Source organism: Elephas maximus, chromosome 1, assembly GCF_024166365.1.
Source record: "Elephas maximus indicus isolate mEleMax1 chromosome 1, mEleMax1 primary haplotype, whole genome shotgun sequence".
In the NCBI taxonomy this organism is placed as follows: domain Eukaryota; kingdom Metazoa; phylum Chordata; class Mammalia; order Proboscidea; family Elephantidae; genus Elephas; species Elephas maximus.
In genome coordinates this window covers 238,187,051-238,214,048 of record NC_064819.1, presented here as the reverse complement: position 1 = coordinate 238,214,048, position 26,998 = coordinate 238,187,051, and the positions used below count along the sequence as shown (strand labels likewise).

At 45.3% G+C, this 26,998-nt stretch overlaps 1 protein-coding gene across 6 annotated transcripts in view; it reads left to right on the top strand.

The window, feature by feature from the left end:
- Positions 1-26,998, top strand: part of PDE10A (phosphodiesterase 10A) — a 745,035-nt gene that overhangs the window by 315,011 nt on the left and 403,026 nt on the right. For all 6 annotated transcript variants that reach the window (XM_049905162.1, XM_049905144.1, XM_049905168.1 and 3 more), the window contains exon 2: positions 634-768. In XM_049905162.1, the coding sequence (XP_049761119.1) occupies positions 720-768 (49 nt within the window). In that variant the 5' untranslated portion in view covers positions 634-719. The remainder of the gene's footprint in view (positions 1-633; positions 769-26,998) is intronic.

Sequence of the window (26,998 nt, the reverse complement as noted above, 5' to 3'; positions counted from 1 at the left end):
GCTTTCAGAGCAGGGCTGTTGCTCGCCGCTTCCCACTGGGCTCGGTGTAAGGCAGGCTGGTTGAGGAGGGGAGGGGGGCTGCTCCTCAGCCCTTCTGCCCTCAGCTGACCACGTTTGCCTTGTGCAACTGCTCCTGCCCAGAGAAGGAGCCCCTCTTCCCAATCTGCACGAGGGGCTTCATAAGCTTGTGGTGACTCTGATTGCAGGACTCAGACTCATGATGTCCTACGTGCAACAGAACAAAATGTTGCCCGGTCCTGCACCATCTTCACCAACATTGGTATGCTTTAGTCTGGTGTTGCAGCCCCTGTGTATTTTGAGTGCCTTCTAACATCAGGGGCTTATCTTCCAGCACTGTTTCAGACAGTATTCTGTTGTGATCCATCCATGGGGTTTACATTGGTCGATTTTCAGAGGTGGATGGCCAGACCTTTCTTCCTAGCCTGTCTTAGTCTGTAGTGATGCCATCTGTAATGGTGCCAAAGGGGCCCCAACATGAAGGGGCCCTCCTCATACTAGATTTCCCTCTGTAAATAACCTATTCAGGATTGGAAAGTTTGGGGAGACCCCTGTCCCGAGTATGACGGCGTTTGTGAGTGGCTGATATTAACATGGTGTCCTTGTTCTCTCCAGCCAGCTGCCCCCCCTTCACACTTAAAGGAGGGAGCGGAGGATCAGCTCTGCGGACACTGAGGGGCAGGACGGACTCCAGGGAGCAGATGAGCAAAGACCCCGTGGAAGGTACTCCGGACTCTTGCAACGCAGCAGGTAAGCAATACCTTGTTGGGAAAGCCCACCCCTAGAAGACATTCCTGCCCTTCCCTGGCATCCTGTCTCCTCTTTGAGATGAGACTTCAGGGACAAAGTGGCCAAGAAAACGGTCCAGGGCTGGGGAAGAAATGAGCACTGAGTACCCTTCATTGGCAGTAAAGGAAAACAAAGCTCTGAGAATATGGGTGTGGTTTCTTAGCGTCGTGCTTTTTTTTTTTTTCCTCCTTCTCTTCGGATTCAGTTTAGGGGTTTATTCCCAACTATCCTACTTTTGAAGTTAGGTCAGACACTTTGATAAAAAGACCAGGGCCAAATTAGCAATTGAATATGACAATGAAGAATAACACCCTTACTCACTAAAAAGCAAGGGCATCGTCAATGCCAGAATAATCTATGTTATTTCTACTGGATGCTGTTAACTGCTAAATGAAGTACCTGGGAATCTACGTCCGAAGATGTGGGGGAATGAAGAAGATGCAAGGTTGAGAAGTGGGGAACTAAGAGGGGTATTTTAGACATGTTTTTTTAAGAGAGAGAAGCCCTTATATGATCAAAGTTTTCGTGGAGTAGATGGTGAGATGCTTGGTTTGGGGCTAAGGGACAGATGGGAGTTGGGGTCGTAGAAGGTGTGAGGTATTTGCCGTTGTGGGCTGGTTGAGATCACCTGGAGAGTGGAGTAACAGTAGGGCCTGGGAGGCGCCCAGGTTGTTCCAGTTGGTTGAATCTTAAAGAGAAGACACCACAGGGAGGCTGAGAATAAGGAGCACCATGAGGCAGGGAACCTGGGGTGTGGTGGCCCAGAAGCCATGTGAAGGAAGAGCTTCGAGGAAAGAGTGGGCAATGAGACAGATGCACTCAGGACGTGGGCGACAGCTGGCAGGGGTGGGGATGGAGAGGCTTGTGCTTTTAACAGGCAATAGGACAGGTTTCCTGGGACCTAGCAGCAGCAAATGGTGATGGTCTTACAGTCGGGTGTAGATTTTCTCTTATCCTTACAGGATAAAGAGAAAAATTGTGACCTTCCCTTTCCAGCCTTCATCCCAGGGGAAAGACTGCTTCTCCCTCTATCAAGGGCTTTTAAAGGAAAAGAGACATGAGGAATCTGCATGCACACACACACACAAACACACACACAAAAGCACACGCACACAAATATATACACACATTCACAAAAGCATATGCACACAAATATACACATATACACAAGTCCATACATGCACATATACACACAGATACACACAAACACACACATACACAAAAGCACACGCACATAAATATACACGTACACACATACACACAAATACCCATAAACACACGTGTACACATATACTCAAAAAACATACGTACACACATACACAAGAACAGAGCATAAAAATATACACATACATGCACAAATACCCATAAACACAAATATAAACACACATATACACAAAAAACACACACATGAACACACACATACACAAAAACACAGCACACAAATATACATACACACACACAAATACCCAAAACAGAAACACAAACACACATATACACATACGTACACAACACACACACATAAACAAATGTACATAACCTACACCCACTCCTCACTTACCAACATGGTTAGGTTCCCAACACTAGGTCCTTACGGAAAAATTGACATTATATGAAAACGGAGGAAGACCACATCAGATCACAAAAATGTAAGATGACTACATCATTATATAGCTGCCAAGTTACATCATTACATAACTTCCAAACCATTGAGCCCAGCCAAGTTGACACATAACCTTAACCATCACAGCCAGTGTTATTCTCACCTCACACCTCAGCGTTCATTACTGCCGGATGTACATCATTAATGCACAAAATGGTCAGATAGTAGATTTTTTACCATTGTTACAAATGCAAAATGTCAGATAATGAGATAGTCAATAAGTAAGGAGTAGGTGTACACATAAGCACATGTACACACATACGTCACACACATACACACATGTATACACATACCTACCACACACATACAACAAATACCTACATGGATACAGACATACCTAAGCACATATACACACACACGAGCACATACGCACATAAACACACACAGATATATCAAATTAGATTCCAGCTTAGAAGCCAATAAAGAAGAATTCTACTCTGCTCTGTCTTTTTAAGGTCCACTGGCCCACCTACGGCTGTTGTAGTTTAAACTTAAATGAATTAGAATGAAAATGAATTAGAATCACAGTGTCCTGGTCACGCAGCCATGTCTCTAGTGCTTAGCAGCCCCATGTGCCAAGTGGCTTCTATGGACTGGTGCAGAAGTGGCCTGTCCCCATGATCACAGGAAGTTTCACTGGGTAGGACTGCTCCAGATCCAAGGAAAGGGATGCGTTTAAAGAAAGACTAGCACTGAAGAAGAGATATTTGCTGGAGACGGGAACAAAGTAAACTGAGAAGAGAGTCACCATTTGCAGCACCCAGGGCTCCTCAATGACTTAACTAAATCCCAAATTCCTTCTTGTCTCTCGCATAACACAAGACCGTAACTTGATCAGACCAAACGGTGGATTTAGTTTGCTGGAATTCTGACAGTGAAGGCCTGCAGTTAAGGCTGAGAATAGTGTAGCATCTTTTAAATATTATTTTGAAAAACCTGCTTTAAATAAGACCATGGAAAATTGGTGTTCATAAGTCTTTTTCTTCCTAAGTCTGGATGGGAAATGAAATTGGGATTTGCTTTCTCCTCATATGGGTTCCCACAGGATTCTTTTGTTAGGCGATAAGAATTAATTATCCTCCAAGGTTTCCCTTTTTGTCTTGTCTGCCTGGAAGCTCCTAGCAAAATGCATTGATTTGATCAACCTCTGATTTTTAAATGGAAAGTGTATGCAGTGGGGCCAAGGGGTTGGGACTGGCTGACTAGAGGGGAAGGGACAGTGACTTTGATTCAATCCCTAGCCTTGGCTTTGTAGGATCTGAAACTGGTCTTTCTCAGCCAATCCACATAATATCAGCTGCCATCTTATGTGCTTCCAGAACACAGATCAATGGATTTTCAAAAACACTAACCCCTTTCTAGTAACCAGGAGGTTCTCATCTACAATCCACAGAAACCTTTTTCCTAAGACTGAGATATCTAGGAAGCAAACCAGTAATCGGAGGTTTGCTTAGTGAGTGTAGGGCTAAGGCAAGGGGAGATAAATAGCTTGAAGACTATTTCATCAGACCACGGTCATACTATTGAAATTTCTTGTTGCTGAGAAAATTTTCCTGGTGAGGTATGATTTTGCTTCTCAGACCTGGTATGACACCACCTTTCCGAAACCTGGTAGCTCAGTGGTTAAGAGTTCGGCTGGTAACCAAGAGCTCAGCAGTTTGGATCTACCAAGTGCTCCTTGGAAACCCTATGGGGCAGTTCTACTCTGTCCTGCAGGGTCACTATGAGTTGGAATTAACTCTACGGCAAAGTGTTTGGGTTTTTTTGGGTTAGAGACCAAAACAAAACAAAACAAAAAACCTGTTGCTGTTGAGTTGATTCCTACTCATGGCAACCCCATGTGTTATAGGGCAGAACTGTGCTCCATAGGAATTTGTTGGCTGGGATCTTTACAAAAGCAGATCACCAGGTCTTTCTCCTGAGGTGCGGCTGGGTGGGCTCAAACCACCAATGTGTAGATTAATAGAAGAGTGCAAACCACTTACGCCACCCAGGGGCTATGTACAGAGCCAAGCACCCCTGCCACGTGCTTTTATGCAGCCAGCTGTTCCCTGTCGGCCTCCTCCTCTGCGTTCTGAGATGTGTTATGATCACATTGCAGTTTTGTTTCCTCTCTTGGACACCAAACATTCTGTTTACCTCCATGTTCTTGGATGAGCATTTCACGGCCTCCTGTTTACTCCCGCAAGAGAGACCATGTCGGCTTCCACTGTGGGTGAATCACTCCTCCTCTTCTCTTGTAGCACCTGGGTTGTTATTGGAAGCAATCTCAACTCTTTTTGGCAGTGAGGGGAATTTACATGTACAGATACAAATCAGTAAAATTTTGAATATTTAAATGAAGGTCTCATCATTAGTAAACAAGTGCTTTTTTATGGTCTTAATAGCAATATTTTAAAATAGGAATTTTTTTAAATTATAGCATCTCTTTAAAAATTGGACTTCATATTTTGCCTAGTATCAAAACTATCTACTACCTAATTTAGAAGAGCCATCTTATATGTGAAAAGAATTACAACCAAAAGCAGTATATGAATAATTTTCCAGTTAAAGTCTACTTATTTTTAGTCGTATTTGACACAATGCAATTCTGTTACGAAAATGATTTGGACAATCCCTTGAGTTCATGGAATTTGCCTTACTTACATTCACATAACTATTTTCCGAAGGCCCACACTGTATGTGGCACTATGCTAGATGCTATGGGGGATACTGTTGTCATTGTTAGGTGCCACTGAGTCAATGCTGACTCTTGGTGACCCAGCGTACAACAGAACCAAATATCGCATGGTCCTGGCCATCTTCACGATCGTTGGTGTGGTTGAATCCATTGTTGTGACTATTGTGTCAATCCATCTCATGGAGGGTTTCCCTCATTTTTGTTGGCACTCTACCAAACATGATGTCCTTTTCTAGCAATTGGTCTTGAAGTAGAAAGCAATATCTCTAGTTTCAAAGGGCTTTGTCTTGGAAAGTTTTATAAGAACCCCTGAGTCAAGCCCCAAGAACATTATCTCAGTCGTTGTGGAATGGTACCCAGAAATCTGGATAGTGACTGGCAGTGCAGGCCTTCTATGGATGAGAAGAGGAGCACACTTAGAAAACTGTTCTTTTTTTAGGGCTCAACAAGCTGGCCAGTTGTTCACAGCTGAGATAACTTCTGCCTCTTGATAACCTCACCTGCCTCAGGAGTACAGCCAACGTGATGTTGTTGTTGTTTTCAAAGGCAGTTGAGTCAGTTCTGACTCATAGTGACCCTACGTACAACAGAACGAAACACTGCCCAGTCAGGCACTATCCTCCAATAGTTGCTATGTTTGAGCTCATTGTTGTAGTCACTGTGTCAACCCATCTTGTTGAGGGTTTTCCTCTTTTTCATTGACCCTCTACTCTACCGAGCATGATGTCCTTCTCCAGGGACTGGTCCCTCCTGATAACATGTCCAAAGTATGTAAGACAAAGTCTCACCATCCTCACTTCTAACAAGCATTCTTCCAAGACAGATTTGTTTATTGTTCTGGCAGTCTGTGGTATATTCAATATTCTTCGCCAACACTATAATTCAAAGGTGTCAATTCTTCTTCAGTCTTCCTTATTCATTGTCTGGCTTTTGCATGCATATGAAGCGATTGAAAACACCATGGCTTGGGTCAGGCGTACCTTAGTCCTTAAAGTGACGTCTTGGACCCCAGCCACCTTGGACCCCAGCAAACAGATCCAAGAAGTCTTGCTCTTACCCACTCTCCATTCATTGTGTCATTCCACAACTCTGCCCTGGGTCCCTGCTGTGCACTGCACTGCACTGGGTGGTGGCGACACAAGAGAACCAGTTTGCTGTGCAAACGAGTTTTGAGCTTTGGTAGGTGGCATATGAAGGAGCCCTGGTGGCACAAAGGTTAAGCACTCGGCTGCTAACCTAAACATTGGCAGTTTCAGCTCACCCAGTGGCTCTGCTGGAAAAAGACCTGGCGATCTGCTCCTGTAAAGGTTTCAGACTGCGACGCCCCGTGGGCAGTTCTACTCTGTCACATGGGGTCTCTATGAGTCAGAATGACTTGAAGGGACCTAACAACAACAGCAGGCGGCATGTGAGGCAGGGAGCTGTGTAGTGAGAAGGTAACAGCTTCTGCGAGAGCTAGGGTGGGATCGAGTTCTTTGGACACTGGGTCCTTTGCTGAGAACCTTCTAGAAGAGCTATAATACAGGTCAAGGGCTGTAACACTGAGCTGTAACTCTGAAGACCAAGAGAAGTGGCGGCCAGCACAGCAGAGCTGAACGGCAGAGAAACAGCCGCAGCGGTGCAAGCAGGAACCATGAGACAGCAGATGGCAGTGGGCAGTTGGCCCATGGAGCACAGCTGGGCACCTCTGGGCAGGAAATTACCAACGGAGTACAGGCTTGGGCATACACTGTACAGGGGTTGTCCTTGACATGGTTTTTGCCTTTATAGCTGTCAGAATGCTGCCCTAACCTTGGCACTGGCCAGGATTGTCTCAAAGTTGCTGGTGGAGAGCTAGACCAGCAAGCACAGGGGGCCAGACCTGGCCAGGAAGAGCCGTGGAGAGAGAGAGAAAGAAGGAACACAGCCGCGCCGCTCCTGACTTGACCTGGTGACACACCTGCCAAAATAGAGACACCTGGTGACACCCGGTTGACGGCGTGCCTGCCCAGCAACACAGAAATGGACATGGGTAACTTGAGAAGGGCGAGCAGGACCTTTTTTAGACATAGTGGGTTCCTCCCCTACGATGCTAAGTGGGGTGCTTGTAGGGGTTGTGGGTCGTTCCTATTGTTTACTGTTTGCTGTCTTAAGTAATCTGTTCCTATTGTTTACCGTTTGCTTTCTATAAATAATAATAATGGTTTCAGTTGCCAACACCCGGTAAATGTCTTGTGTACATGAACCGATAGGATCAGATAGCAGAGAGCCTTCATCACAGCAGTCTTATCTCTGCTTGTAATTTTTGAGGCAAATGTTCACCTTAACAGTCAAGGCATTGGTGTATTTGCCAGTGTGGTAGTAAGAATGGAAATGCCCCTAAGGGGCTTTGGTGGTAACCATTTAATGTATGTGAACTCTCTACGAACTCTACTGGGAGAAGAATCCAAACAAAGAAATATGAGGCTCCCAAGAAACCTGGAAGTCGTCTTACTTTGTAGTTGTTGGCTGGTGTGGGGTTAGCTCTGACTTGTGGTGACCCCACGCACATTGGAAGAAAACACTGCCTGGTCCTGCGGCATGCCCATCCTGGGTTGTGGATCAGACCATTGTGGTCCATAGGGTTTTCATGAGCTGATTTTTGGGAGTAGATTGTCAGGCCTTTCTTCCTAGTCTTAGTCTGAAAGCCCTGTTGAAACCTGTTCAGCATCGTATCAGCACACAGTCTTCCCTGATAGATGGATGGCGCCTGTGCATGAGATGCACTGGCCAGGAATAGAACCCAGGTCTCCCCTATTGAAGGGGAAAATTCCACCATTGAGCCACTACAGGGCAATCATGATGTTTGTTTTATAATTTAAATGGGTGTGCCCCCTTCATCTCTGTCCTCTTCACCATCTCCTCCACCTTTCCTTGAAGGCGCTCAGTGGCTCCTTCCCACTGCTGCCACTGTGTGAGTCTGTCCATCTGGCTGGGGGGATTGCTCAAGGACCGTAGCCAACAACCACCCACAGTTTCTGACGGCCCAGAGCTGGAGAACTTGAGCCAGCTCTCAAACGTATGTAGATTTCCTCTGTTAGGATGCAGCATATTGTCGTACACACCTCTGCTGCAGCTCGGTTTACTCCCTGCTCAGTGAATGAGCGCCTGTGTGTATGGCAGCCTTGAAGAGCACATGGGAAAAGAAACTGCTAGGAGCTTTGTCTTCCATAGCTTGACTGCTGCTGCGGCTAATTGTTCCATTTTTGTGATCTGATTTGGTGACTTGAAAGTCCCATCCTATTGCTTTGGCGCTAAAACAAACAAACGAACAAAAACATTGCCACTGAGTTGATTCTGACTCACAGAGACCCTATAGGACAGAGTAGAATTGCCCCATAGGGTTTCCAAGGAGCAGATGGTGGATTTGAACTGCCGACCTCTTGGTTAGCAGCCAAGCTCTTAACTACTATGCCACCACCAATCTCCCTTCTTAGAGACTCTCAGGATGTTTGAAACAAGACAAAATGGACTGGGTGACTCTGGTCTGCTTCTTGGCCACCTGGCCATCCATCCCTTCTCCTGGGAGAGGATCAGGGGAGGAGCCCAAGGAGGGAGTGGCTGGGGTAGCTGCTTGGGAGGGGTGATGGTTGGAGGCCCTGAAGGGGCTGTGATGGAGACAGGAGAAGGAGGTCACGTGGAAGGCCAGGTCACAGTTTACTGCTTTCGGCCTCAGAAACTCAGGCCAAGATTTTCAGAGCAAAGAGAAAGACACCGGCAATTTTCGGAGTCAGTCGGAGAACTGCCCTCAGCTTCTGAGCATCCAAACGTGTGACGTTTCTTATCTGTGCTCTCGAGGGGAGCTTGGCCTCCAGCTCCACACGCCTGCACTGTCAAGTCTAAACAACTTTCCACCCGACTGTGAAGCTTGAATTGATACACATCTCTGTTTGCGTTTTGCCTTTTTCTGGAACACGTGAAGGGGGAGTGAGTTAACAGCTCAGCTCTGTCTTATCTTTGGGCTTTCTCTGTGGCTTTACTCAGAAAACACTTTATACCCCTAAAACCTGGTGAACGGGTACACAAGTTTTTGTCCCATTCCCTGCATCCCAAGCAGGCTAAAACAACCAGCGAGGCACCCAAATGTCCCAGTCAGCACAAGTCTGGAGATGGCCCTTCCTTAGAAAGGAAAACGACCGCTGTCATCCTTGCTCCACAGTGCTGTGCCAGAGCTGTCCCTGCACAGTCTGGGTGACAGTGTCAGACTTACTAGCTTGTTGCCATTTTGTCTAATTAAAAATAATTGCTATGATTACAACTCCCTGGTGCAATAGTGGTTAAGCATCCAGCTGCTAACTTAAAGGTTGTGGTTCGGTCTGCTTCCCTAAAGATTACAGCCTTGGAAACCCTATGTGGCAGTTCTGCTCTGTCCTATATGGTCGCTGTGAGTCAGAATCCACTCAGTGACAATGGGTATGATTCCAACTGTGGCAATCTGGAAAAGGCAAAATGGCAGAGACGATAAAAAAAGATTAGTGGTTGGCAGGAAGCCAGGGGGGCTGAGGAGGGATGAACAGGTGGAGCCCAGGACATTTTTAAGGCAGTAAAACTATTTTATTCTGCATGCTACTGTAATGGCGGACGCATGGCAGTATGCATTCGTCAAACCCCCAGGACTATACAACGTGAAGAGTCATGTGAACTGTGGACTTTAGTTAATAATGATACTAAACCAAAAAAATCAAACCCGTTGCCATCAAGTCAATTCCAACTCACAGCGACCCTATAGGACAGATCAGAAGTGCCCTCTGGGGCTTCCAAGGAGCAACTGTTGGATTCCAACTGCCGAACTTCTGGTTAGCAGCTGTAGCTCTTAACCACACTAAGGCTCCAGTAGTGATACTACTTCTCCTGACGTATCAGCATTGGTTCTTCAGCTGTAACAAGTGCGCCGCATGAATGCAAGATGTTAATGAAGGAGAAACTGTGCAGGGGGAGAGAGTACATGGATTGCTGTATTTTCTGCGTAATTTTTCTTTAAACTGAAAAAAACTGCTCTAAAAAAGAAAGTGTATTAAAAATTCCATTACAAAATAGTCATAATATCTGCAGAGTTGCAACCCCTCTAGGAAGCCGGCCTCTGCAACACAGCACAACACAAACTTCCCGTCTCCAAAGTAAGTTGTCGTCAAAGTACGTGAAATAAAGCCACCATCCCCGTGCAACTGAACCTACCCCCTCGTTGCCCGGCAGTGTGAAGAGCAGCGGGCTCTGAACGCGTTTGGTCGTCAGACTACTGCAGGCGGGTGGCTGGCCTGTTTGTTTCCAGCCCCTGCCCTTCCCTCCCTGAGTCCAGGCTCCCGGCCACATTTGGTATGTTAGGAATCTCAGTGCCCCGTGGCACGAACTTCCACCGCAGATTAGATAACGCAAACACATAGCCTCAGATCCTCCTCCTTCTCGGGTGACATGGGACTGGCTCTCTCAGGGCGGGGACTCTGCCAGCTGTGTTCTAGGGTGCCGAGCTGAAGGGGGGCTTTGTCTCCCTGGGCTCCCCGCATGCACCTTCACGTTCTGCAATTGCCTTTCAGCTCAGCACATTCCTCAGTGGCTGCAGTAGCAGACTGGCTCTTACTTGTCACTTACATAGGCCTCTGCACCGCTGCAGTTGGCACCCGCTTCCTTGGCTTGTGTGCACGGATCTGCCAGGAGAAACAAGTCCTCATGCCGAGCATGTAAGGCTGCTCCTTGCCCTGGTTAGGGCTCTGCTGTGCAGGTCTGAGATCAGGCCCTCGCCCCAGGGTCCCTGTGGGTCCTGGCTGGCCAGGAGCCCATTGACGTCAGCAGGTGGTAACATCACCTTCCGGCCCCTGTAAGCCCCGGTGGTGCCTGTCAGAGGACATGGCAACAAGGCAGGGTGGTTTTAGAACACCATGTTTAGAAAGCGGCCTTGTTCTCTGGTTTGCTTAGGCAGTTTGTCTGACAGGGAGCTCATCCTTCTGGCAGGAGGGTGTCTCCTGTCCCAGCGCCCAGATGCAGCTGCCCTGTCCTGCCCCACGGCACTCCACCCGCCAGGCTTCAAACGTGGTTTTACCACTTGAGGGAAAGCAAAACCCACCAGCTCCTAGCATGGCCTGTCTGCCCTGTCTCCTTCCTGGCCTCATCTTCTCGCACACCTCTCTTGCACCCAAGCTCCAGGTCCCTGGGCCAGGCTGCCGGTTTTTCCCTAAGGCACCGTCTCGCTTTATATCACATGAGGTTTCCTCTGCAGGATATCTCTTCCCTTAGCATTTCTAGCAGCCGTTCTTCAAGGTAGTCTCGAGTCAACGAAGGCTTTCCTGACATCCCCCTCCAAATATGCAAACACACACACACACACACGCAGAGAACACATCATCTCCTCGCAACACCAAGGTGCCTGTCCTTACATCTACTCGCACTCCGGGACCATTTCTGTCTCCTGCCACTTCCAGACCAGGGCTTCTGTGTGTGATGGCAGATACTTCATTCACTTGTGCATCCCCAAGCCCTAGCACGGTGTTGGAACATGTTAGAAATTCAGCAAAATGGTTTTTGTTGAGCGAAAGACAGTGGCCAAGCCAAAGCCAAGAGGGCTGGGGAGTGGCCAGTTTTAGCAGCATTCTCCTGAAAAAAATACAAAGGTTAATGACAGACAGAAGTTGCCTAGTTGGGCTTTTGCTTTTGCATACAACCAGAGGACAAAGGAAACATAGCTGGGGAGTTATGGGGTAACCAGGCAGTTGATGTGTTTCCGTCCGTCCATCGGTGGTTGGACAGGTCACTCTTTTTTTTTTTTTTTTATTGTGCTTTATTTGTTTAAGTGAAAGTTTACAAATCAAGTCAGCCTCTCATATAAAAATTTATATACACCTTGCTATATATGTTTTTTTTTTTTTTTAATATATACTTCTAGTTGCTCTCCCCCTAATGAGATAGCACACTCCTTCTCTCTATCCTGTATTCTCATGCCCATTCAGCCAGCTTCTGTTCCTCTCTGCCCTCTCGTCTCCCCTCCAGACGGGAGCTGCCCACGTAGTCTCATGTGTCTACTTGATCCAAGAAGCTTATTCTTCACTAGTATCATTTTCTATCCCATAATCCAGTCCAATCCCTGTCTGAAGAGTTGGCTTTGGGAATGGTTCCTGTCTTGGGCTAACAGAAGGTCTGGGAACCATGACCTCCAGGGTCCTCCTAGTCTCAGTCAGACAATTAAGTCTGGTCTTTTTACGAGAATTTGGGGTCGGTCTACATCCCACTGCTCTCCTGCTCCCTCAGGGGTTCTCTGTTGTGTTCCCTGTTAGGGGAGTCATCACTTGTGGCTGGGCACCATCTAGTTCTTCTGATCTCAGGCTGACGTAGTCGCTGGTTTACGTGGCCCTTTCTGTCTCTTGGGCTCATAACTACTTGTGTCTTTTTTGGTCTTCATTCTCCTTTGCTCTAGGTGGGTTGAAACCAATCGATGCATCTTAGATGGCTGCTTGCTAGCATTTAAGACCCCAGATGCCACTCTTCAAAGTGGGATGCAGAATGTTTTCTTAATAGATTTTATTATGTCAATTGACCTAGATGTGCCCTGATACCATGGTTCCCAAACCCCCGCCCCTGCTACCCTGGCCTTCGAAGCGTTTGGTTTATTCAGGAAACTGCTTTTGGTTTAGTCCAGTTGTGCTGACCTCTCCTGTATTGTGTGTTGTCTTTCCCTTCACCTAAAATAGTTCTTGTCTACTATCTAATTAGTGAATACCCATCTCCCTCCCGCCCCAGGTCACTCTTTTGCAAGCTTTCCTCTCTTCCTATGAATTCTGTCCCAGTCATCTCAAGCCAGAACTTTGGCTTTAACAAAATAACATTCCTTCTATCTATGTAACAGTGGGATACTTCATAACTGACCTGTTTGTTGGTTTTATATATGCAAGGCATTGAACTCTTGAGTTACTATATTTAAATTATCAAATATTTCATTTTGCTTGCATCCACAATCAATGCCCATGGAAGCAGCAGTCAAGAAGTCAAATGTATTGCATTGGGCAAATCTGATGCAAAGGACCTCTTTAAAATGTTGAAAAGCAAAGACATCACTTTGAAGACTAAGGCGTCTGACCCAAGCCATGGTGTTTTTGATCACGTCACATGCATGTGAAAGCTGGACAATGAATAAGGAAGACCGAAGAAGAATTGATGCCTTTGAATTGTGGTGTTTGTGAAGAATATTGAATATACCATGGACTGCCAAAAGAAGGAACAAATCTGTCTTAGAAGAAGTAAAACCAGAAAACTCCTTAGAGGCGAGAATGCATCTTACATACTTTGGACATGTTGTCAGGAGGCAACAGTCCCTGGAGAAGGACATCATGCTTGGCAGAGAGTCAGCGAAAGAGAGGAAGACCTTCAACGAGATAGATTGACACAGTGGCTGCACCAATGGGCTCGAGCAAAGCAATGATGGTGAGGGTGGTGCAGGACGGGGCAGTGTTTCATTCTTTTGTACCTAGGGTTGCTATGAGTCAGAACCAACTCAATGGCACCTAACAACAACAACCAGGCACAGGGTAATTCAATAGTACAAATAAGACCTTTGTGTTACTCCTCCTATTTGTGATATAGACTGAATGCAGGTATCAGATGTAATAAACTGAATATCTAAATATCTAACAACCAGTGCTTCTGACAGGCCTAAGTGAATGAACGCTTCAAATATCTGACTTCCTCTGCTTTGTAGTTATATGATAACTATATAATAATTTCACCCTCTATCCATGTTGTTGTTATGTGTTAATTATATGATAATTCCTCCCTCCATCCATGACAAAAGTCACCGAATGTTAGCACTGACTTTGTCCTCAGGAGGTCCTCTTTGGGTCACAAGGAACTAAACCAAAAAAAAAAAAAAAAATGAAACCCATTGCCATTGGGTTGATTCCAACTTATAGTGACCCCATCGGACAGAGTAGAACTGCCCCGTAGGGTTTCCAAGGGGCGCCTGGTGGATTCAAACTGCCAAACTTTCGGTGAGCAGCCGCAGCTCTTACCCACTGCACCACCAGGGTTTCCCACAGTGAACTAATAGGATGCATAATTTAAACATTACTCAGCGATATAAGAGAAGCCGGTGGTAGAATACTTCTCTGGGCCGAACACGCCGCAGACACCACTGGAACCTGGAAGATGAGATTGTGTTCACAGCACAACGAACTCTGAGCAGGACCCCTATAAACCGAGGTGTAAAACTGCATAGAATGCGCCCTATGATCTGCGGCAAATGCTCGTTTAAATTCACATGTGACATTCTAACCCCCTCCAACCCCCATAGCATGATGAAAGCGTCCACCTTGTTAACACTGCATTTGAGGGAGTAAAAATTCTTCAGGAGGAGGGTTTCGAGGGTCTGCTTTTGTTCTAATTTTGCATCTTCTCTTTAACACCAGCCTTCCCTTTTCATCCATCCTCTCTGTCCCATATAGTTTTAAAACAAACAAAACAAAACCCTATGAATGAAGTTTTTGTCTCCTAGAAGATCAGATGCCATGGAGTGCAGGCGCATAGGTTTCCTCAGTGAGGAAGCCAGGCTCACAGGGCTGCGTGGCTCCTCACGGTGTCTCCTCACTGTGTCTCCTCACGGTGTCCCCTCACAGTGGCCCCTCACAGTGGCTCCTCACAGTGGCTCCTCACAATGGCTCAGGAGCAGAGTGTGGCTGAGCCCAGGTCTCCCAACCCCCATGCCCTCCTGGGCCTGCTCTGCTGCCATCGCAGGACACTCGGGCCGACAGCTGAGGAGCAGCAAATTCTAACTGCAGCCCAGCACGGTTCACTGGTGTTCATGCGTTTGACCTCTGCTCCTTCCCGCCACAAACTGCTCCTGATCACCACCCATGCTCACTGCCTACCTCCTTCTGCATTTCAACTAGTGGCCCTGAAGCCCAACCCAGACTTGTGGTGACCCCGTGTGTGTGAGTACCTCTGTGCTCCACAGTGTTTGCAATGTAAAATGTTTCCACTTTATCCATTACAAGTAAAGTATTTACTTCAAACTAGATATTGCAAAATCCTGAATAGTTTTTAGGAAAAATAAAATAATAAGTTGATTTCATATAATTTTGTATTAACTAGAAAAAGAACCTCCAAAAAATATCACAAGTACTGATGGGAACAGCAGGATTTTCTTTTGCAGTCAGAAAACTGCAGAAGGACATCGTGCTCGGTAAAGTAGCGGGTCAGCGAAGAAGACGAAGACCCTCAACGAGATGGATTGACACAGTGGCTGCAACAACGGGCTCAAGCATAGCAAGGATTGTGAGGATGGCGCAGGACTGGGCAGTGTTCCATTCTGTTGTACAGAGGGTCGCTGTGAGTCAGAACCGACTCGATGGCACCTAACACCAAGAAGTTGGGAAACTGCTCAGCGAGGGCTCTGTGCATGTGTTCATTTCTCACCTGCTTGCCTGAAGTTATCTCCAGAAAAAAATTAACCCCATGGTGAATCTAGTTGGTGCCAAGATGCGGAGAATATAGTGCTGTCCTTGTAGATTGGTGGGCATTGTTCAAGCAAACCAGGTCCTTAAAACCAATTACTGAAGTAGTCTTACAGTAGTTACAGGTTCTTAAATAATCGTGTAAAGAGGAACCGTGGTGATAATGTGGAGTATTACGTTTGTCTGGTACTCCTATTTTAAGATTTCACTGCAATTTTAAATGTCTCCCTTAACTCTTGATTTCTCACGATAGTCTCCCAAAACAATACAAAGAGTATCTGAATTGAACCATTGTATAGATATCCACGGTGAAACCCACATCACTACGGCCATTAAATGGATATATCATTGATTCGTAGATTCAACACTTAACACAACTTAGAGGGCACAGTGATTTTTTACAATGTAAATGTTATGCCCAGAACCAAGGCATCTTTTAGGTTATTGGTGGTTATCTAGACCTATCCTACCCTTTCTGTGAGGTTGACAAGATTCAGAGAGGGACAGGTGTCTTAAAAAATAGAAACATGTTGCGGGCGTACTTCCGTGGCACAGCCACTCTGGTTTAGTTGGGACTTGGTGATAAAATGTGGTTGTATTGGACAACATGTTCCTTTTGTATAAGAGTTTTTATTCTGTTTGGAAAGGGAGGAAAAATCAATATTGCTTGACCAAAAAGCCTAGGTAATTCCTAGACAAGAATTTTCTCTTAACAGAAAATCTACTGTCTGTGGTTAGCAGGGCTTGTTTGTGCACAGTATGTGTTGTTTTTGTCATTGTTAGGTGCTGTTGAGTCGGTTCCAACTCATAGTGACCCCATGTAAGACAGAACCAAACACGGCCTGGTCTTTCACCATGCCCACAATCTTTGTTATGCTCGAGCCCATTATTGCAGCCACTGTGTCAGTCCATCTCATTGAGGGTCTTCCTCTTTTTCGTTGATCCTGTACTTTACCAAGCATGATGTCCTTCTCCAGGGACTGATCCCTCCTGACAACATGTCCAAATTATGTCAGATGTAGTCTCTCCATCCTTGCTTCTAAGGAGCATTCTGGTTGTACTTCTTCCAAGACAACTTTGTTCATTCTTTTGGCAGTCCATGGCATACTCAATATTCTTCGCCAACACCACAGTTCAAAGCCATTGGTTCTTCTGTCTTCCTTATTTATTGTACAGCTTTTGCATGCATATGAAGCAATTGAAAATACCATGGCTTGGGTCAGATGCACCTTAGTGCTCAACGTGACATATTTGCTTTTCAACGCTTTAAAGAGGTCTTTTGCAGCAGATTTGTCCAATGCAATGCATCTTTTGATTTCTTGTCTGCTGCTTCCATGGCTGTTGATTGTGGATCCAAGTAAAATGAAATCCTTCACAACTTCAATCTTTTCTCCACTTATCATGCTGTGGCTTTTTGGTCCAGTTGTGAGGCTTTTTGTTTTCATTATGTTGAGGTGCAATCCATGCTGAAGGCTCAGGTCTTTGATCTTCATCAGCAAGTGCTTCAAGTCCTCTTCACTTTCAGCAAGCAAGGTTGTATCATCTGCATAACGCAGGTTGTTAATGAGTCTTCCATCAATCCTGATGCCCCGTTCTTCATATAGTCCAGCTTCTCGTATTATTTGCTCAGCATACAGACTGAATAGGTATGGTGAAAGAATACAACCCTGACACACACCTTTCCTGACTTTAAACCAATCAGTATCCCCTTGTTCTGTCTGAACAACTGCCTCTTGATCTATGTACAGGTTCCTCAAGAGCACAATTGAGTGTTCTGGAATATGCATTCTTCCCACTGTTATCCATAATTTGTTATGATTCTCACAGCCAAATGCCTTTGCATAGTCAATAAAACACAGGTAAACATCTTTCTGGTATTGTCTGCTTTCAGCCAGGTTTTATCTGACATCAGCAGTGATATCCCTGGCTCCACATCCTCTTCTGAATTGGGCCTGAATTTCAGGCAGTTTACTGTCAATATACTGCTGCAGCCACTTTTGAATGATCTTCAGCAAAATTTTACTTGCGTGTGATAGTAATGATATTGTTCGACAATTTTCACATTTGGTTGGATCACCTTTCTTGGGCATAGGCATAAATATGGATCTCAGTAGGTTCGCCAGGTAGCTGTCTTCCAAATTTCTTGGCATAGATGAGTGAACACTTCCAGCGCTGCATCCATTTGTTCAAACATCTCCCCCACTTGTCTGTCGGTTTGTCATACTGTGGGGGCTTGCGTGTTGCTGTGATGCTGGAAGCTATGCCACCGGTATTCAGATACCAGCAGGGTCACCCATGGTGGACAGGTTTCAGCTGAACTTCCAGACTAAGTCAGACGAGGAAGAGGAACCTGGCAGTCTACTCCCGAAAACAATTAGCCAGTGAAAACAGTATATGTTACTGGCAAGAAATGTTCTTTGAGGCTGTGAGGAAAGGTGAATACTTCTCTAGTGGATTTAACCCCTGTGATGTGAGCCCCAGGCAGGCAGGAAGACCAGCAGAGAAGAGAAGGCCATTGGGACCTGGACTGGTGGTCCTACGGCACACCAAAAGGGACAGACGTGTTCCAGGGACCCGGAGACCCAGATGGCTGAGTTCTGTCTGCAGAGCTCACTGCCCATCAGAGTGAGCGTCAGCTTTGTAACGGCCATGTTGTCATGATGCTGGGACCTGTCAGAGGGCTCAATAACATAACCCTGTCCTCCTTATGGATGCCTGGAAGATGTGGCCATGGCTTCACCTCTTCAAAGCGTAGCAGTTGGCTACAAAGACCACATTCAAGCAGTGTCCCAACATGCAAACTCTACTCTTTGCAAGGGTAAGCAATACCACTTATTAGGGAAAGATATGACCAACTCATGGATATGTGATGGGCGTCGGCATGTTGGAGGGAATTGAAATTGCACTGTGGTATGAGAAATCTCTAAAGTATAGTTATATAGGCTGAGTACATGCCACTGCTGGGCACGTTATAAACAGTACTTTGTTTAATGCTTGTAGGAACACTGGGGTGGGCGTGGGGGTTGGGAGGAGCACTGTCACATCCATTTTAAAAATACCAGAAGTGGAACTCCATCACAAAGGTTATGTGGCTGTATCAGTTGCACAGGAAATGAGTGAGAAAGTCTGTATTTAAACCCAGGTCTGAGAGATTGTAATGGTTAGGTTAATTCTACATGAATTCTGTATATAATTTGATGTCATCTACATAAATTCCATACATATTCTGCATAAATAATTTCTAATGAGGGATGTGGTTTTTGTTTTTTTCCTACTTTTCATTTAGCAGATGACTTAAAATGACACTTAAAAATTTTTAATTCATATGTTGCAAAATGATGACAATATGAAAAGTGATACTTTGAAGAGTCTCAGGTTATAAAATAAACATACAAAAATCACTTGGATTCCTCTACATCAACAAAAAGAACACCGAAGAGGAAATAACCAAATCAATACCATTCACAGTAGCCCCCAAGAAGATAAAATACTTAGGAATAAATCTTACCAAGGATGTAAAAGACCTATACAAAGAAAACTATAAAACTCTGCTACAAGAAATTCAAAAGGACATACTTAAGTAGAAGAACTTACCCTGCTCACGGATAGGAAGACTTAACATAGTAAAAATGTCTATTCTACGAAAAGCCATCTATACATATAACGCACTTCCAATCCAAATACCAATGTCATATTTTAAGGGGATAGAGAAACAAATCACTAATTTCATATGGAAGGGAAAGAACCCCCGGATAAGTAAAGCATTACTGAAAAAGAAGAAGAAAGTAGGAGGCCTCACTCTACCTGATTTCAGAACCTATTATACAGCTACAGTAGTCAAAACAGCCTGGTACTGGTACAACAACAGGCACATAGACCAATGGAACAGAATTGAGAACCCAGATATAAATCCCTCCATGTATGAGCAGCTGATATTTGACAAAGGACCAGTGTCAGTCAATTGGGGAAATGATAGTCTTTTTAACAAATGGTGCTGGCATAACCGGATATCCATTTGCAAAAGAATGAAACAGGACCCATACCTCACACCATGCACAAAAACTAACTCCAAGTGGATCAAAGACCTAAACATAAAGACTAAAACGATAAAGATCATGGAAGAAAAAATAGGGACAACCCTAGGAGCCCTAATACAGGGCATAAACAGAATACAAAACATTGCCAAAAATGATGAAGAGAAACGAGATAACTGGGAGCTCCTAAAAATCAAACACCTATGCTCATCTAAAGACTTCACCAAAAGAGTAAAAAGACCACCTACAGACTGGAAAAGAATATTCAGCTATGACATCTCAGACCAGCACCTGATCTCTAAAATCTACATGATTCTGTCAAAACTCAACCACAAAAAGACAAGCAACCCAATCAAGAAGTGGGCAAAGGATATGAACACACATTTCACTAAAGAAGATATTCAGGCAGCCAACAGACACATGAGAAAATGCTCCCGATCATTAGCCATTAGAGAAATGCAAATTAAAACTACGATGAGATTTCGTCTCACACCAACAAGGCTGGCATTAATCCAAAAAACACAAAATAATAAATGTTGGAGAGGCTGCGGAGAGATTGGAACTCTCATACACTGCTGGTGGGATTGTAAAATGGTACAACCACTTTGGAAATCTATCTGGCGTTATCTTAAACAGTTAGAAATAGAACTACCATACAACCCAGAAATCCCACTCCTAGGAATATACCCTAGAGATACAAGAGCCTTCACACAAACAGACATATGCACACCCATGTTTATTGCAGCTCTGTTTACAATAGCAAAAAGCTGGAAGCAACCAAGATGTCCGTCAATGGGTGAATGGGTAAATAAATTGTGGTATATTCACACAATGGAATACTACGCATCGATAAAGAACAGTGACGAATCTCTGAAACATTTCATAACATGGAGGAATCTGGAAGACATTATGCTGAGCAAAATGAGTCAGAGGCAAAAGGACAAATATTGTATAAGACCACTATTATAAGATCTTGAGAAATAGAAAAAACGGAGAAGAACACATACTTTTGTGGTTACAAAGGGGGGAGGGAGGGAGGGAGGGAGAGGGTTTTTTATCGATCAATCTGTAGATAAGAACTGCTTTGGGTGAAGGGAAAGACAACACTCAATACAAGGAAGGTCAGCCTAATCGGACTGGACTAAAAGCAAAGAGGTTTCCGGGATAAAATGAAAGCTTCAAAGGTCAGCGGAGCAGGGGCTGGGGTCTGGGGAACATGGTTTGAGGAGACTTCTAAGTCAACGGGCAAAATAATTCTATTATGAAAACATTCTGCATCCCACTTTGAATTGTGGCGCCTGGGGTCCCAAATGCCAACAAGCGGCCATCTAAGATACATCAATTGGTCTCAATCCACCTGGAGCAAAGGCAAAGGAAGAACACCAAGGCCACACGACAACTAAGAACCCAAGAGACAGAAAGGATCACATGAACCAGAGACCTACATTATCCTGAGACCAGAAGAACTAGTTGGTGCCTGGCCACAATCGATGTCTGCCCTGCTAGGGAGCACAACAGACAACTCCTGAGGGAGCAGGAGGCCAATGGGATACAGACCCCAAATTCTCATAAAAAGACCATACCTAATGATATGAATGCGACTAGAGGAATCCCAGAGACAATGCTCCCCAGAACTTCCGATGGCACAGGACAGGAACCATCCCCGAAGACAACTCATCAGGCATGAAAAGGACTGGTCAGCTGGGGGGAGAGAGATGCTGATGAAGAGTGAGCCAATTAAATTAGGTGGACGCTGGAGAGTGTGTTGGCAACTCTTGACTGGAGGGGGGATGGGAAGATAGAGAGAGAGGGAAGATGGCAAAATTGGCGCGAAACGAGAGACTGAAAGGGCTGACTCGATAGGGGGAGAGCAAGTGGGAGAAGGGAGTAAGATGTATGTAAACCTACATGTGACAGACTGATTGGAATGGTAAATGTTCACTTGAAGCTTAATAAAAATTAATTAAAAAAAAAAAAGTGATACTTTGAGAAGTCTCACTCCCACCCCTGCCAACTTTACCACAATCCCATCTACATGCTCATGCCTGGATGCAGGCTCACACACATGCAAGCACACACACAGACACACACACACAACCAGGTCTATTCATTTCTTAAATAGCTCTCTACGGTTGCTTTATACCACACATGCTAATATGAATATGTATTAGTTTTCTCTTTTCTTACACAAAGGTAGCATCCTATATTCACTGTTCCTCACCTTGCTGTTTCCAATTACCAACGAATCCTAAAGATGTTTCTGTACCAGTATAGAGCAGTACATACTCCGTCCCATTGTGCGGCTGTACCGTGGTCACTTAATTAGAATAAGCTACTTAAAAACAGCTTCAGGTAATGCCACTGGACCAGTGGAGGCTGCTCTTACTGGGCCTTCCTGCCTTTGCTGCTTGTCCAGGGAAACTCACGGCAGCGTGGGCTACACGTTCAGAAGCATCATCAATCACCCCATTAAACCACTCGCATGCTGTTGTTGGGTGCCAACGAGTCTCTTCTGGCTCACAGTGACCCTGTATGACATGACGGGTTTTCTAGGTTGTAATCTTTACGGGAGCAGATTGCCAGGTCTGTCTCCTTCACAGGTGCTGAATGGGTTTGAAGAGCCAACTTTTTGGTTAGCAGCCGAGTGCGTAACCATTGCACCACCAGGGCTCCTTAACCGCTTGCATACTGGTCTGTTGTGAAGGAGTTAAGATAAACCTTCGGATTAGAGGTCTTTTGAAATCATGTTCAAGTTTACTTCTCGGTTTGCATATCCCTTCCCTGGACTTCTCTACAAAGATATTTACACCAATACTCTCTAGATTTAAAAAAAAAAATGTATCACTGTGGGAGGAAGAGGTGGAGGCTGGCATAATTTCTTCAGCGTCATTCTTACAAGGAAAGGCAGTGTTTATTCATGTGTGACCCATGCTGTAAGCTCTCAATTTCTCAGGTGAAAAACATCACGCATCTCTGCACGTGTGGTGTCCCCAGGCTGGTGCAGGGCAGCAGCTCAGAGCAAGAATCTGCAGCCAGACAGCCCCAGTTCAAATCCAGGCTCAGCCCCTTACTGATATCGGCAAGGCCCTCGCATCTCCACCCTTTGGTTTTCTAGTCCCATCCTTATGAGGCTGTGTGAGGATTAAATAAGCTAACATTTGGGAAGTACTTAAAATAACGTCCAGCAAAGAGTAAGCACAGTGTAGTGTATATTATATACGAAAGACTGCCAGAAGAAAGAACAAGTCTGTCTTGGAGAAAGTACAGCCAGAGTGCTCCTTGGAAGCAAGGATGGGGAGACTTCATCTCGTACAATTTGGGCATGTTATCAGGAGGGATCATTCCCTGGGGAAGGACATCAGGCTTGGTAAAGTAGAGGGTCAGCAAAAAAGAGGAAGACCCTCAACAAGATGGATTGATACAGTGGCTGCAACAATGGGCTCAAATATAGCAATGATTTTGAGGATGGTGCAGGACTGGGCAGTATTTTCGTTGTATTGTACATGGGGTCGCTATGAGTCTGAACTGACTTGGCAGCAACTAACAAGTGTATTTAAAAAAAAAAAAACGGCCCCTCTAAGATGGTTGGGCCCTGTGGATCTAAGGCTTCCAACTCATCTGTAATACGGAGACGATAACTGTCTCTCACAGGGTTATGGTGAGACAAAGTGTGTAAAGACAATATGCAAACGTACACCACTACGCACATGCTACTTAGTCTCTTCACTCACATGTACAGAAAGAACCACTTAGGTTGGTCCCTTGGCATCACTCTCAAAGCAGTGAAAATCAGCATTGAAAGTCACATCGTGTGAATGGAACTGAGCCACAGCGTTGACTCCTGGTGCAGAGTAGAGCTGCTCTGTAGGGTTTTCAAGGCTGTGATCTTTAGGAAGCAGACCTCCAGGCCCTTCTTCTGAGGTGCCTCTGGGTGGATTTCAAACTGCCAACCTTTTGCTTAGTAGTCAGGCGCCTAACTCTTTGCCTCACCATGCTGATGGAACCAGGGGAGGAATCAAGTCACTGTGTAGGGTAATTGTTCAGTACCAAAGCCTCTTATTTCATCATCTTCTCAGTTTTGCAGTACACACCAGGGTGGCATGTAAGTAGCGATTGTTCACCTTTATTTTAAAGAACCGTTTGAGTTCCATTGGCGTCATACCTGTGATTCCATAATTAAGACATCCCTGGTGGTGCGGTGGTTAAGTGTTTGGCTGCTAACCAAAAGGTCAGCAGTTCAAATCCACTAGCCACTCCTTGGAAACCATATGGGGCACTTCTGCTCTGTCCTACAGGCTTGCTATGAGTTGGAATCATCTCGACGCCAATATTTTTTTCTTTTTCTGGTTTTATAAGCAATGTGGGTATAAAACTTTCTCAGCAAGAGCCTGCCACCTCCACGTGGGTAGTTACCAGAGCAGTGTTGCCCTGAACATCGCTGGGGCAGTGATCGGCGCTTTATAGACCCGGAAAGATGGAGCCTTCCTCCCGGCGTGTTGTGGGGATGTGGGCGGCTGTGTGGGAGGATGGAAGGCAGCCATGGGGCGGGGGGGGGGCAACTACCGAGCTCCGCTGCTTTCACTGAGCTGCGACTCAGCAGAGTTAAGTGTCCCTCCCCAAGTCTTCTGCAGCTCAGTTTGAATAGAGCAAATTTTAAAATCATTTGAAAGAGCTATTGTTTTAGCTAGTGTTATTCATGTCACTCTCCTTCAAATCTAACTGTTTTACATTTCCCAAAACCTTCCTGAAGCATGCATGATAGCATTTAATGGAGAAGGTAGTTCGACAAACATACACGTCTGGGTAACAGCTAATGGCCGTAATGAGTGAGAAGGCGCCATCCAGGGAAGACGCTCACACCCGTTGGCAATCAGCTCAGAGTCCACGGTGCTTGTTCTGTGTTTGTGCTTCCCCGTAATTGGCTCACATCTGTTGCACTATCTCAGGGCTTTATAAAAAGCACTTGCAAAAAGATGTCGGAAACAAAAGAACAAATATGATTTATGGTTTTGTTTATGCTATTTCTCATCTTACCACACACATCTGATATTATGGCCCTTTATTTTAGAAGTTGTTGTAATCATAATATTCCCCCCTCGTACGTAACTTTGAATATTGCCATTGCAAGAATTTCATAGTCACCCCAATGTTTAAAACAAAACCAACCAACCAGCCTCTGAGAGCGTGACTGCAGCTCCTGCCTGGGCGACCACAGATGTTTACACCTGGAGGCTGGCATGGAAGAGGGCAGTGTTGTAGATTGAAATGTGCCCCCTCCCGAAAAAAAAGTATGCTGAAATCCTAATCCCTGTGCTTGTGAATTCGACCCTGTCTGGAAATAGAGCTTTTGAAGATGTTATCAGTTAATATGAAGTCATACTGAAGTAGGATGGTTCCTGATTCCCCCTGAGTGGTGGAGACACAGAGACACGCAGAGGGAAGACGGCCCTGTGAAGATGGCGGCAGAATGGAGTGATCTACAGGCCCAAGGATCCTCACCACCACAGAAGCCAGAACAGCGTCAGGGCCCAGTGCCTCTGTCATAACCCTCAGAATGGATCTATATGGCCATTTTAGGCTTCCCAAACTGTGAGACGAGGACGTTCTGCTGTTCTAAGCCCCCCAGTTTATGGTGCCTTGCTCCTGCAGCCCTGGGAAACCCATACAGCCATCCAACAACCAATGGGGCAGCAAAGATGAGAGACAGTAGATATTCAAGAGGAGTCAGTGTCACATCAGGACATATTATTGAGTCCCATTACTTATCAGGCTCTGGATCCCACAAAAAAGACCCGAGCGAGTCTTTTAGGTTGAGACCCCAAACACACGATATGTCAGGACCCCAGAGTACTGGCCTTGGAATATCGCATTGATCAGCACAGTAGTATGTAGAAAGTACTTCCATGCATGGACCCAGTGTCAGATTACCCAATAGGCAAGGTAAGCATGGGCTCACTTGTGCTTACTTACTGATCTGTGGTAAACATTTAATTTCACATTTCTGCTTCTAGGTATGGCTGGCACCTGTCTCCCTTCTGATCCCAAAGGACCTTGCTACAGAATCAAAGCTCCTTTTGAAATTTACAATACCTGACAAGAACAGATGACTCAGTAAGCAAGGTAAGCAGGGGCTTACTTATGCTTACTTACTAATCTGCAGTGAATAGTTTCACGTTTTTCAAAAATGTGGAGAAACCCATGGGAAACTTTTCACTACAGATTAATAAGTAAGCATGTGTAAGCCTGTGCTTACCTTGCTTGCTGGGTAATCTGACCCCGCATGGACTTCGTTTAGTGCTAACAACACACACTCTGTGTGTGTGAGCGTGTATGTGCACGTGTGTGTCCATGCACATTTAGGATGGGAGAGCGAGCCTGGTTAGATGGAAGTTCTGAGTTCCACTCAGTGATTTTCACCATGCGCTCTGGTGAGCTGCTATTAAAATGGAATACTGGATAGCTCCTTCCTCACTCTCCAAAACAATTAGGCTCATGGATCAGCTTTCCTCATTTTAAATATTATCCTTTTTTTTTTCCTCAATGGCTTCTCTTACCAGTTGTCTACACTAAAATCTGCTTTAGCATGGATCAAGTAGATCATGTTATAAAGTCCATTTTTAAATTGTATTTGTATGTACCAAACTTGAAGAGCTTCAGAAACAAGCCCCATAACCTTCAGGGGCTTGGCCTGCTCCTTGAGTCTAAGAAGCTGTCTGCTCACCTCAGTGCCCTTTCAGAAGCCGAGGAATCCTGTCAGCATCTGGCCGCGGCTCTGCTTCCTTTCATGCCTCTTGCACCCCTAGTTCTGGCATCTCAGACACATCTTCCCAGGAGCTCACTTACTCACCAGTCAGGAGCTGTAGCTTGAATGGCTGGTGCACACATGGAGGAAGAGCACAGGCTGTGGAGGGGAAGCTGTCCTGGAATACACACCATACATCTCCCCTAGGAAAAGGCAGGGCTCCCTGTCTCAGAGCCAACACTAGCGAGGAGGCAGACTCTCCGTACTGAATTTTCAGTCATTGCTAACGAGTCCAAGTTCCTCTTGGTTAGCTCTGGAATTACTTACTGAGATGTGACCTCAGCAAACCACTAAGCAGAGGGTGCACTTCGCCTTTCCTTTAACCCTTTCGCACCTGGCCATACCTATAGCAACTGTGAACTTTTTCAGCCTCTGGGGTTTACTGGGAAGCTGCCATACCATTGACAGTGTATGGTGCCGCAAGGCAGGGGCCTTTATCGTTGTTTAAAATGGAAGAAATGAGCGTGTGCCACAAATTACTTTTTTTACAGGGTATGTATGAAGTGTCCAGATTTTGGGTAGGAAAAATATAAATTTTGAAAATTTTTATTTGTTACATACATGTAC